The 11804-nt window shown below is 39.7% G+C and overlaps 1 protein-coding gene across 4 annotated transcripts in view; it reads left to right on the top strand.

Annotated features, from left to right (window-relative positions):
• The window catches only part of TMEM150C (transmembrane protein 150C), an 85253-nt gene that overhangs the window by 63982 nt on the left and 9467 nt on the right, over window positions 1-11804 (top strand). For all 4 annotated transcript variants that reach the window (XM_028491984.2, XM_028491985.2, XM_024115344.3 and 1 more), the window contains 4 exons: window positions 4914-5003; window positions 6258-6311; window positions 6442-6474; window positions 6939-7006. In XM_028491984.2, the coding sequence (XP_028347785.1) occupies window positions 4924-5003; window positions 6258-6311; window positions 6442-6474; window positions 6939-7006 (235 nt within the window). In that variant the 5' untranslated portion in view covers window positions 4914-4923. The remainder of the gene's footprint in view (window positions 1-4913; window positions 5004-6257; window positions 6312-6441; window positions 6475-6938; window positions 7007-11804) is intronic.

Below are 11804 nucleotides of genomic sequence, written 5' to 3'. Positions count from 1 at the left end.
CGGAGCGGCTGGGCCCGTGAGCCATGGCCGCTGAGCCTGCGCGTCCGGAGCCTGTGCTCCACAACGGGAGAGGCCACAACAGTGAGAGGCCCGCGTACCGCAAAAAAAAAAAAAAAAAAGTGGCAGAGCTGGGATTCCAAGTCCTGGTAAGCTGGCTCCTGAGTCCATGAACTCTAGCTGCCTCTCACCACTACCCTAGGTTATACAAAATCCTTCCAATTCATAACAAGCAAATCGTTTCCAGCCCCAAAAGATATTATCTTAACTTTTGAGACATTTCACTGTCATAAGTAGTTTCTTATTAATAAAGTTTTCAAATCTGTAAATCAAGATGATCCAATGGGCTTTCTTTTTCCATTTGTTGCTTGGAGGAGTTTTACCACCACCTGAAAGAACGGAAAGTTTGTCTTCAAGGATTATCATTGGTAACAGTATGCTATATTCTTTGACTTGAGTAGCTTCATTAGATTATACTATAAGAATCATCTGTTTGGAATTTGGTGATAAAATTATGAATATATGACCTCAACTTTATCAAGACCCGTTCATGTAGTTGGAGTCAAGTCACGTTTTTCAAATCACGTTCATGTAGTTGGAGTCTTAGGTGCTGAGCAAATGTGGGCTTAAGTAACACTTTGTTTCTTTCCATGAGATTGTAAATTTTCAAATGACCAAGTGTTCTCTTGAGCATTAAAGCTAGAAGACTTACAGAGGAACAACAGTGTCGACAGCAGAGCCACTGCAAACGTTTGACAGTTCATTTTTCTCTCTGAGGAAGAAGGAGTGCTCAGGGAAGCAGGGAGCAGATAGAGATTTTCAGCCTTTGCCTCTGCGTGCTCAGCAGTCCCCACTGTGCAGTCCCACTCCTACCACAGATTCCATGAAAGAGACTGAAGATCGCTCAAACTTTGAGAATGCTATTTATTGGAAGAAAAGAACATGCAAGAGAAATGTACAGGGGATTAGCAGTACTGGCATTCGGGGAGGATTTGACCATCTGGATAACAGCTTTGCAAATCATTTGGGTAAATGACACCATTTGGAGGGGAGTCTTCCAAACTGAGTCTAAATGCCAGAACCCTTTCAAGAAGGTTTATGCAATTCTGGCTCTTTTCCTCCTTTTGTCAGAAATGCATTAGGTGACCTTGTTCCAGATATAGTTTACCATTTGGGACATGGAAGCAATTATCCTAAGTTTTTTCCTATGAGGTATTATTGGAAGATTAATATCAATGGAGTAAATATTACACAAAAATTTTTAAAAGTATAATTCAGAATGCACAGATAAAACTATCTTAAGGGTATGCAGTAGTCCTTCCTTCTTCCCCTATTTCTTTAAAATGGCAAGGAAAAATGTATCCTCATAGCTGGTAGGTACCATGTTGATGCAGCTCAGGGAAAGAGTGGAACTTGTCCTTGGTTGGAAATATAAGTAAAGTTTGTGTGACACTTTCTACTGTGATAGGAAGCATTGGGCCAGTTTATTTTAATGGTGTCTGGAAGGATGGGAGAAAGAGAACCACCTCTCAGTTTTAACTTTTAATTTAGATAACAATGAGGCAATGAAGAGAGTTGATTGAATAGATCTATTCATTTTTTTCTTTTAGAAGTACTTCCAGTCAAACATCTGAACTTGTCAAGCCAGAACACCTTATGAACCAAACCAAATCAAACATTCATCTCCTGGCATCTCCAGAAATCCTCCTCCAGCACAGAAAGTAGAGAGCATATCAGTGTTTTTTCTATTGCAGGTTCTTTGGTTACATTATCAGCTGGGTATGCGCTAAGGAAAGACAGATTATTTTGGACAAGAAAAGTATATGTAACGGAGTCCCCTTCTTTGGTTAAAACAGTCCCACCAGGGAGGGAGAAGGAAATAAAAGCATCAAGATATGTCAGATGGGGTATTGGTAGGTTAACAAAACCAGAAGCTGGTCCTGAAAGAGCGTTTTACTTTGATTTTTGGGTCTCCAGGATAACTCAAAGGTGGGTGGGGAGGTGAAGTAAGTAAGGGAACTTCCCCCATCTACACACATACACCTCACTGTTCTGTTCTTAACCTCCTACTCGTCAGTTGATAAAAGAACCTGGCATGGTAGGGTGTATTATGGCTTAAATATATGTTCTTCATTATAAGAATCTTCTTTACTACTTATTACTAAGTCAGAAGACTGACTTAGCTCATCACCTATTTCCTGATCCTTGTTAAAGTGATTTATAAATGGTCTAGGGTCTAATCCAACTGAATAAGACAATAGAAATCTATTGTTTAAAAAGACATAACCTCGGGCTTCCCTGGTGGCGCAGTGGTTGAGAGTCCGCCTGCCGATGCAGGGGACGCGGGTTCGAGAGTCCGCCTGCCGATGCAGGGGACACGGGTTCGCGCCCCGGTCCGGGAGGATCCCACGTGCCGCGGAGCGGCTGGGCCCGTGAGCCATGGCCGCTGGGCCTGCGCGTCCGGAACCTGTGCTCCGCAACGGGAGAGGCCGCAACGGTGAGAGGCCCGTGTACCAAAAAACAAACAAACAAACCAACAAAACTCTAAGGCTTAAGAGATGAAATAAATTGCCAGAGATCACACAGCTAGAGAGTGGCAGAACTTCAGTCCTGTGCCTGGCCATACCATTTCCAGGCCTCCATAGTGCCTCTCTGTAAAGGAAATTAGCACACAAAGCTATTGTGCTTGATGCCTTGGTCTTAGAATTATCTCATTAACTCTCCTCACTCTAATTTCCTGCTTCAAAATTTTGATTTTCCATATAGGCATTCCTAAAAGGGAAGCCCATGTGAATATTTAACCTTTTGGCAGTTGTGTTTTTCACTGTATATCAGTACGTTGACACTGTGATTTACTCACCAGCCTAGTGTGAAAATGGTTCAAAGGCATGAGCTCTTCTGCAGCTGATTATTCTGGGTATATGGGAGCATTCTGTTACTGTAAAAATATAAGATACTGAACTTGGGTTAACTTCCAAGGTAGCACCACCCTGTGAGGCTTCAGTCTTTGATGCCCTTCTCCCTCTCTTAGAATTCAGTCTTCATGCGGCAAGATGGGGAAATGGTGTTTGCTGATTTAAGTAACTGGCTCAGGCTCACGGAGTCAGTTACGGGCAAAGCGAAAGTTGAGAACTAGGTCCCCTAACTCTTACTCCAGTGTAACCCTTTTGGCTGTACTCATCTTGTCAGAGCGCCCTATTTCAGGGGCAGATCCAGAAAAATTGGTTTACATGCTCAGTTAACATCTCTATTTTCTGTACTCCCTCTGCATCTTGGCTACTGGTGGAATTATTTTTGTTAGCATTATTGATAGCTTTATTATGAGCCCACAATTTTCTGGACATAAATAAATGAATAGACCCTGAAAAGTCATATTGTATATGTTTAAAATGTTCATCATTTTCGACATCGTATAAACTGGGCAGCCGTGCACCACTGGCTCAGATAAAAGCTTTTATATATTGCATAGACTATTACATATAAAGAGTTATACTCATTAGACCTCAGTATTTCCACTGCCCGGTATAGTACTTGGCACAAGTAGGTTGTCAATACCTGTGAACTGGATCAGATTGGATTAGACTGAATTAAATTGATTGAAAGTGGCTCTAACGTGTTTCGACTCCTAGATTCTGTAATTTATTTAACACCCCTACCCAAGTAGGTGTTTACACTACAGCATGTCTGTTCAAAGACACATTATTAGGTCAGGTTGTCTGTCCCCTGATCTGAAAGATCTACCTAATCAGGTAGGTCAGTTCTGGGAACTAAGACCTTCCTGAGACCTCACAGATTACCAGCCTGGAAGGGAAGGCTGTGTTCTCTCTCTGTTCCCAACACTGGGAAGGTCCAGGGAGTCTCAGCACATGAAAGCAGATATTGCAGAGGTGCTCAGAAATGTGGCAGCGCTGGTTCAAACCCAGTCAGTGACTTTTTGCAGTTAATTGTAAAACCCCAAATAATGAGCAGTGATATTTCCTTAGAGGTGCCATTTAATCACTTTACCCTTCTCTTTGTCAGGTCACCTGCAGAAGTCACTAGGGCACTTTATTTTCTTGAAACAGGTTTTTTCTTTTGCCTTAAGGATTGTTGGCATCCAGAGTCTCAAACAGATTTTGTCTGATGGCTTTGGGCAAAGAAGGAAAGTGATAATTAGTTGTTTCTTTCTGTTCTGTACCAATAACTTTTCACAGACACTTCTGAAGCTTCTGGTTTTCACTTCATTTTTGTGGAGAGCTTTTTACTCATATGTTTTTCTTTTAAAATATAGTATACAAAATGCCTGACATCTGTATCCTTTTTGATTGTGTTGGTTGGAGCGAATTTAAAGTTATACACAATACATTGTTTTCTAGAGCATTCGTCTTTAGAGTCTTCTGAGATTGTTGCTCGAGAACATGTCATGAGGAAAGTTCAGATTTCCAAAGCATTTGTCATTTCTTCCTGCACTGCTAATTTGTTTAGTAACCATTTGTTTCTCACACTCTTGTCTGCCAAGCTGTAGACATAGGTACATGCCAGATCCATAGATCCATAATCCATAAATGTTAATAATAGCACTAAAAGTAGGTTGGAGTATGCCTTTGATACCTAGCTTTTCTCCTGAAAGTCCTAAACCAAACTCTCTGGTCTTTTCTTAAATACACTGATGCTTGTGTAATGATACACATCTTTAGGAGAAATTTTCCATCAGTTCTCAACTAAAACTCTGGAATATTTAAACTAATGATAGAAAACAGTCTTCCATGTTTCTTCCTCAAGGGATTTCCTACCTGTGTAGGTAACAGTAATGACACTGATTTGAATCATGGATTCATAAAATACACTTTTTTAGGTTAAAGTAAACTTCCATTCCATCCTGAAAGAGTGAGATCAATTTTTGCCTAAGTTATTAACACCTGTTCATTTTATTTCAGGGGTACAGGCATGGATGGGAAGAAATGCAGCATATGGATGTTTTTACCCCTTGTATTTACCTTGTTTACTTCAGCTGGATTGTGGATAGTGTGAGTATTCTCTTATTTAAGGACTCAGGTGCAACGTAGATAAAAATGTCAAGTGTTGATAGTATGGTTGCCCCTTTGTATCTGCAGACTGCACATCCTTGGAGTCAACCAACTGCAGATCAAAATTATTCAGGAAAAAAAATTCCAGAAAGTTCCAAAAGGCAAAACTTGAATTTGCTGCTCACTGGCAACTATTTACATAGCATTTACATTGTATTTACAACCATTTATATTTTATTAAGTGTGATAAATAACTTAGAGATGAAAGTATACAGGAGGATGTGCGTAGATTACAGTTGACCCTTGAACAACAGGAGTTTGAACTGCGAGGGCCCACTTATATGTGGATTCTTTTCAATAAATACTACAGTACTATATGGTCCATGGTTGGTTGAGTTCGAGGATATGGACCCTTGGATGTGGAGCTGACTATGGGACTTGATTATCCACAGAACCTGGTGTCCACTGCTGGTCCTGGGACCAATCCCCCACAGATACAGAGGGACAACTGTTCATATTCATATGAATGTATTTGTAAATACTTTAAAATAATGTTTACTAATTCAATCATGCTAAATTCCCCATTTCTCTTCCCTTCCTCTTTCACCCAAAGTAAATAATAAGAGCAAGTAATAAATTATGCAAAGCAGACGGTGAAGAATACTGGTGATGTGGACTCATTATTTGCTAGATTTGCTAATTTGACACTAACACGCTATAAAGAGTCCATTCACCGTCCCGTTCATAGTCCAGTATTTTGGTGTGTGTGACTGGGTCTGGTACGTTTATAAAATGGGTATCATTACATTAGAAGTCTTGCTTATCACAAAACATTCCCACACTTGCTTATTTCAAGTACTGTTTACTTCTAGAAAATTATTTTAGTTCCTTGCAGTTCATTAAGAAAGGTGGACACGTATTCCTGAGAAATTAGAAACTTTGAATCCTAATTTTAGTTTGCCCAAAGTTGTATGGTCTTACTTCTTTGCTTCCCAGTTTCCAGATTATAATGATTGCCATTAATTAATTGCCATCAATTTTCTTTTGAAAATTAAGGAAATACTCTTAATGACATTTATGGTTCAGAGGGCTAGGTGAGCTATAGGTAAAGCATTGCAGTAAAACAACATTTTCCCAGTTAGAAAAAAATGAATATGATTTAATGTGGTTAGTCCAATAAAACTGGGAAACAAATGATTCTTGGGTTCTTTTACATTTCTTTGTTTGATAAATTTTTTTGTGTTTTCTTCATAGATACTTTATAGCTGTGGAAGATGACAAGATTTTCCCATTAAACTCAGCTGAAAGGTAAAATTTATCTCTGGGTAATTCTTTGTTCATCAGTAGATTTAACAAAAACTTTGCCACTGATGAAGTTAAACTATGCACAAGTGACCATGCTTTAACCTGAGCTTCTGGGTTTTCTTTTGTTATCCAGGAAACCTGGTGTGAAGCATGCACCATACATAAGGTAACTTGATAATTCTCTTCTGATCTGTTGGATCTTAGGAAAGTTTAGGGTGTATTAGTTCTGGCTACTAGGACAAAGTAGCATAGACTGGGTGGCTTATAAACATGAGAAACTTATTTCTCACACCTCTAGAGGCTGGAAGTCCAAGATCAGGGTGCCAGCATGGTCAGGTTCTGATGAGAGCCTTCTTCCAGGTTGCAGACTGCCATCCTCTCATTGTGTCCTCACATGGCAGAAAGAGGGCAAGAGAACTCTCTAGGGTCCCCTTTATAAGGGCACTAATCCCATTCACCAGGGCTCCACCTCATGATCTAATCACCTCCCAAAGGCCCCACCTCCTAATGCCATCACATTGGGGGTTAGGATTTCAGCATATGAATTTTTAGGGGACACAGACATTCAGTCAATGGCAGAGAGTTATCGATTGTACTACAGTGATAATAAAACACTTCCTGTTTTTCAAGTATTGCAGGTGATGAACCTCCTGCAAGCTGTGTGTTTAGTCAAGTTATGAACATGGCAGCATTCCTAGGTAAGAAGAGCATAAAGAATGCTTTATGTGCTTTGGTATGTTTCTTTTTTATTTGAAATTCTCCCAAACCCATATCAAAAGCATGGTGGGCTTAGTTGATAATTTGGTATCATATCATGTCAATATGCTGAAGAGGGCTTTTTGTTTTGAGGGTCTTTTTTTCTCATGAATCCGTTTACATTCACCGGCTTACCTTACATTTTCTTTTCCCTTTACCATCTTTAATCATTTCAGCCAATTCTTGACTTTATTTCTTTTGCTGCATGAAATAATATATTTCATGGGCCATAAAATCCTGCATGAGAATGTAATATTGTGCAATATGTTTGCTTTAAAAAGAATGCCTTATTTTTTCCTTCACTGTCAAGGATTAAAAAATGCTTAGGCTCTGTGATAAATACTGATGTGTGTAGATATTGTCTTTAAATCTAAAGGTCAGCCTTAACATTAGGGTGATGCTCTCCCCTGTGCCTATACACATATCAAGCTGGCAAATGTCTGGCCCCAATTCCCCACTTTTCCTTTAGGGACCAAGGCCCTCATTTAATATCCTGTCCCCCTTTGTACTGTTCCCTGGGGATCGTGGGAACCAGCCATGCTCTCTGTCTTCCTCCAGATTGACCTCATAGCCCATTTCCTCCAGGCCAGGACTCCTCGGTGTCTTTCAAAGGGTCAACCAGCTACCACCACTAGCATATTGTTGGGTCGGCCAGTGACAGCTAAATTTTTCAACAGTGGTTTTCTGGAAGTGGTTCTTTTGCATAGTGAGACTTTCACTCCAAGTAAGAGAGAATGATGATGTTATTACCGAGGGAGTATTGGCACCTGTCCCCCAGAGAGGTGCCCTGTTATTTCATCTATTTATAAATGCCCCACAAAGAAATTTCTATTCACTCTTACATGTTCCTTTTTAATGTTTGCTGTAGGAAAAGGGAAGACCTGTAGAATTCCCTGGAAAATCAAGGGAGACAGTTGGTCCAACATGCAACACAGGCAGAATCTTAGTTGGTTCAGAAGGCTGATAATGTGAGAAACATGGAGAATGTTCCCTGTGAGGCACCAGGGGAAGTGCTAGTGGGTCCGGTTTTGTCCTCACTGCCTTTAGCCTCAAAGTTGCCAGGAGCTGTAGACTCACTCTTTTTTTCTAGTCTTGACACGACTCTTCTGAAGAGCTCTAATAAACATATTCACGCTAAGGCATAAATGACCTCTAAGGAGATATTTGCATTTAATAGAACACAAAGTCCCAAGGGTGAATCTGGACTTGCAGGGTCAGGGACCCTTCCCAGCCCCTCTGCAATCACACCACATAGGCCTGCAGGTTGGTACAGACACATATGATCATCCCCACGGAGCACAATAATAACAATAATTAATGACAGTCACTTAATATTCCAGGCACAATGCTAAGTGCTTTGCAAATACTACCTCTTCTAATCATGATACACAGGAGACTGCCCTTATGAGGAAGCTGTCACAGGCTGTCTGTCCTCCACTGGGCTTTAAAGAAACCAATGAACATGTTGGAAACAATATATTATCCTTTATATTCTTAAGACAAATTGATATGTCCCAATAGTCTTTAGTGTAAAATCTAAAATATGCTAGTCTGCACAGCTCACAGATTTATCCGGTTATAAAACTGATGATTAACTCATTATAAAAGCATTTCCAAAAACACAGTCATGAAAACAAGTTCCCCTCTTGCAGATGACATTCATCATCATCTGACTCTCCAGTCCTCCCCTGCTCCACCAAGAAGCAATTAAATTTTTACTAGTTTTTGCTCTAAGGTATTACAGCATCCAGTATTTATACTTTACTATCTTTCATCATTTTTAGTGCCATCTGGTAGACACAGAACTGATTAAGATTAGTGTTCAGTGGGAGAGAACCAACCAGTATTTATCTGGGAATGAAAAAGAATCAGTTTACTAATGATTCTTGCTCTAAACTGTGGCTGCTTTTGTCTCCCCAGGCCTATCCCTCTTAGACCTCAGACTGTTACTTTAGACGACATCACTGACTATAAGAAACAACATAGACCACCTATAAATCACTGCTTGTTGGCAGCTGTATAGATTATAATTTATAACCGACAGATGAGTTGGTGTAGCATTTATTAAAACCAGTTAGCAAAGATCTTATATCTTTCTGATGGACTAATCAAAGATCAAATACTCAATGATTTCCTTATAGAATTAGTTATGCTTTTTGTCCTGAATCCACACTCTCATTTCTCCTGGGGGGTGGGGTGTAAAGACCTAAGACAAATTTCTTTTTTTTTTTTTTGGTAAGAAGTGGATTTATTTAGAGAGAAACACACTCCACAGACAGAGTGTGGGCCATCTCAGAAGTCAAAAGGCCCCAGGTTACCGGGTGGTTAGTTTTTATGGGCTGGGTAATTTCTTTTTTTTTTTTAACTTCCTAAATTTTATTTATTTATTTGTTTGTTTATTTCTTTTTATACAGCAGGTTGTTATTTGCTATCCATTTTATACATATTAGTGTATACCTGTCAATCCCAATCTCCCAATTCATCACACCACCACCACCCCCCGCCACTTTCCCCCCTTGGTGTCCATACGTTTGTTCTCTACATCTGTGTCTCTATTTCTGCCTTGCAAACTGGTTCATCTGTACCATTTTTCCAGATTCCACATATATGCGTTAATATACGATATTTGTTTTTCCCTTTCTGACTTACTTCACTCTCTATGACAGTCTCCAGATATATCCACGTCTCTACAAATGACCCAATTTTGTTGCTTTTTATGGCTGAGTACTATTCCATTGTATATATGTACCACATCTTCTTTATCCATTCATCTGTCGATGGGCATTTAGGTTGCTTCCATGACCTGACCTGGCTATTGTAAATAGAGCTGCAATGCACATTGGGGTGCATGTGTCTTTTTGAATTATGGTTTTCTCAGGGTATATGCCTAGTAGTGGGATTGCTGGGTCATATGGTAATTCTGTCTTTAGTTTTTTAAGGAACCTCCATACCATCCTCTGCTGCATTTGTTGTTTGTAGATTTTCTGATGATGCCCATTCTGACTGGTGTGAGGTGATACCTCATTGTAGTTTTGATTTGCATTTCTCTAATCATTAGTGATGTTGAGCAGCTTTTCATGTGCCTTGGCCATCTGTATGTTTTCTTTGGAGACCAAGATAAATTTCTTAAACGGAATATTATTTTCTGCCCTGGAGAGTTTGTGAGGATAAACTAATAGCTGAATGATTTTGGTCACCTAATAGTGGCATCTTTCCCTCCTTCAGCCAAAACATATTGATTGTCATGTTCTACTGCTGTCATAAATAAGAATTATTGATGCATAAACAGTAAAACTAAACAAAATGAAAAAGAATTTGGCCAGACACCAGTCTAGAACTGCAGTGAAGAGCTGCTATTTTGAGTTTGAACTTTAAAAACCCGATCAGCTTCAAAATAAAAGAATTTAACAAAGAAAATAAGGAATTACTCTAATATTTATATTTTTTAACAGGAGGATAAATTAAATAAGGGACACTTGTATAGCAAAGGACTGTTGGAAATATCAAAAACAACAAAAGGGTGGGTTTTAAAAATCTTTTCTAAAACTGTAAGTAAAATTTTAAATTTTTAAATGAAACAAAAAATATATCTATTGAGCAGAATGTTAATGTGGTAAAAATTGGTTGACATATATAAAGATGGCTTTGAAATTTCCCTACTGCCGAAGAAAACTTTTTCAATAAGGTATAATTAAATCATTACTTGGTTGTAAATGGACTTCATAGCAGATAGTCTGAATCTGTCTGTATTTAAACCTGTTAATAAAACTTAATGGATCAGAAGCTTTATTATTTCCACAACCATAAAATTTCAGCTAGACCCTATTTTGGAAAGAAATTAGGCCTAGTCTCAGCTGATTAATAATGGAGTTAATAGGTTAAAAGGGCCAAGTGTGGTGTTTGGAATGCAGTTCTGGAAGTTGGGAATGTTGATTTCTGTCTTCAGGGAGGTTTCTGTTTCCTGGTTTGTGTCATCATCTGTTCCTGATGAAGTGATTTACCATCCATATTACAAATGAGAAGGCTAGCAATGCAGGAGCCAGGAGAATGGTACACGTCAGAGTTCACTGGCGAGAAACGAGTAACACAGACAGTGGCACTGACTGTGTCCCTTTGGGTAGGGTGGCACGAACTACCTGGATGGTCAACGTGAAGAGCCATTTCGGTGTCTGCTTTGGCAGTGGGTTAGGGCTCCGGCCAGAGTTCCAGCACCATCCTAGCCCTCCAAACTGGATGACAACCAGAAAGTTCCCAGACTCATACTCTCCACTAGTCGTCTTTAAAAGAAATTAAATGCGCTGCCTTGGTATTCTGTCATTATGTGCTGACTAATATCCACACACAATTAATTAGCAAATGTCTCCCCTGGTGCCTTGTGTGGAGATTTCTGGTCTAAATCTAATGGCTTCTTTATCTGAAGATCACTTTGTGTCAGGGTGCTTATGTTGAATTTCTTGTCTCACCACTTCTTCCTCCTATTCGTGTCCCCAAAAGTATTAGAAACTGTGCTTATTTTTTCATCCTCTAGGATAGTTATTGTCAACATTAATAGACTTCTGATAATATGATAACTCCTAACTGGATCCCTCAAACCATTTGGTTGAAAAACTATTATCAATAAAATGGTTCTGGGGCTTCCCTGGTGGCGCAGTGGTTGTGAGTCCGCCTGCCGATGCAGGGGACACGGGTTCGTGCCCCGGTCCGGGAAGATCCCACGTGCCGCGGAGCGGCTGGGCCCGT

Source organism: Physeter macrocephalus, chromosome 7 (genome assembly GCF_002837175.3).
Source record: "Physeter macrocephalus isolate SW-GA chromosome 7, ASM283717v5, whole genome shotgun sequence".
NCBI lineage: Eukaryota > Metazoa > Chordata > Mammalia > Artiodactyla > Physeteridae > Physeter > Physeter macrocephalus.
This window is presented reverse-complemented; position numbering and strand designations above follow the sequence as displayed.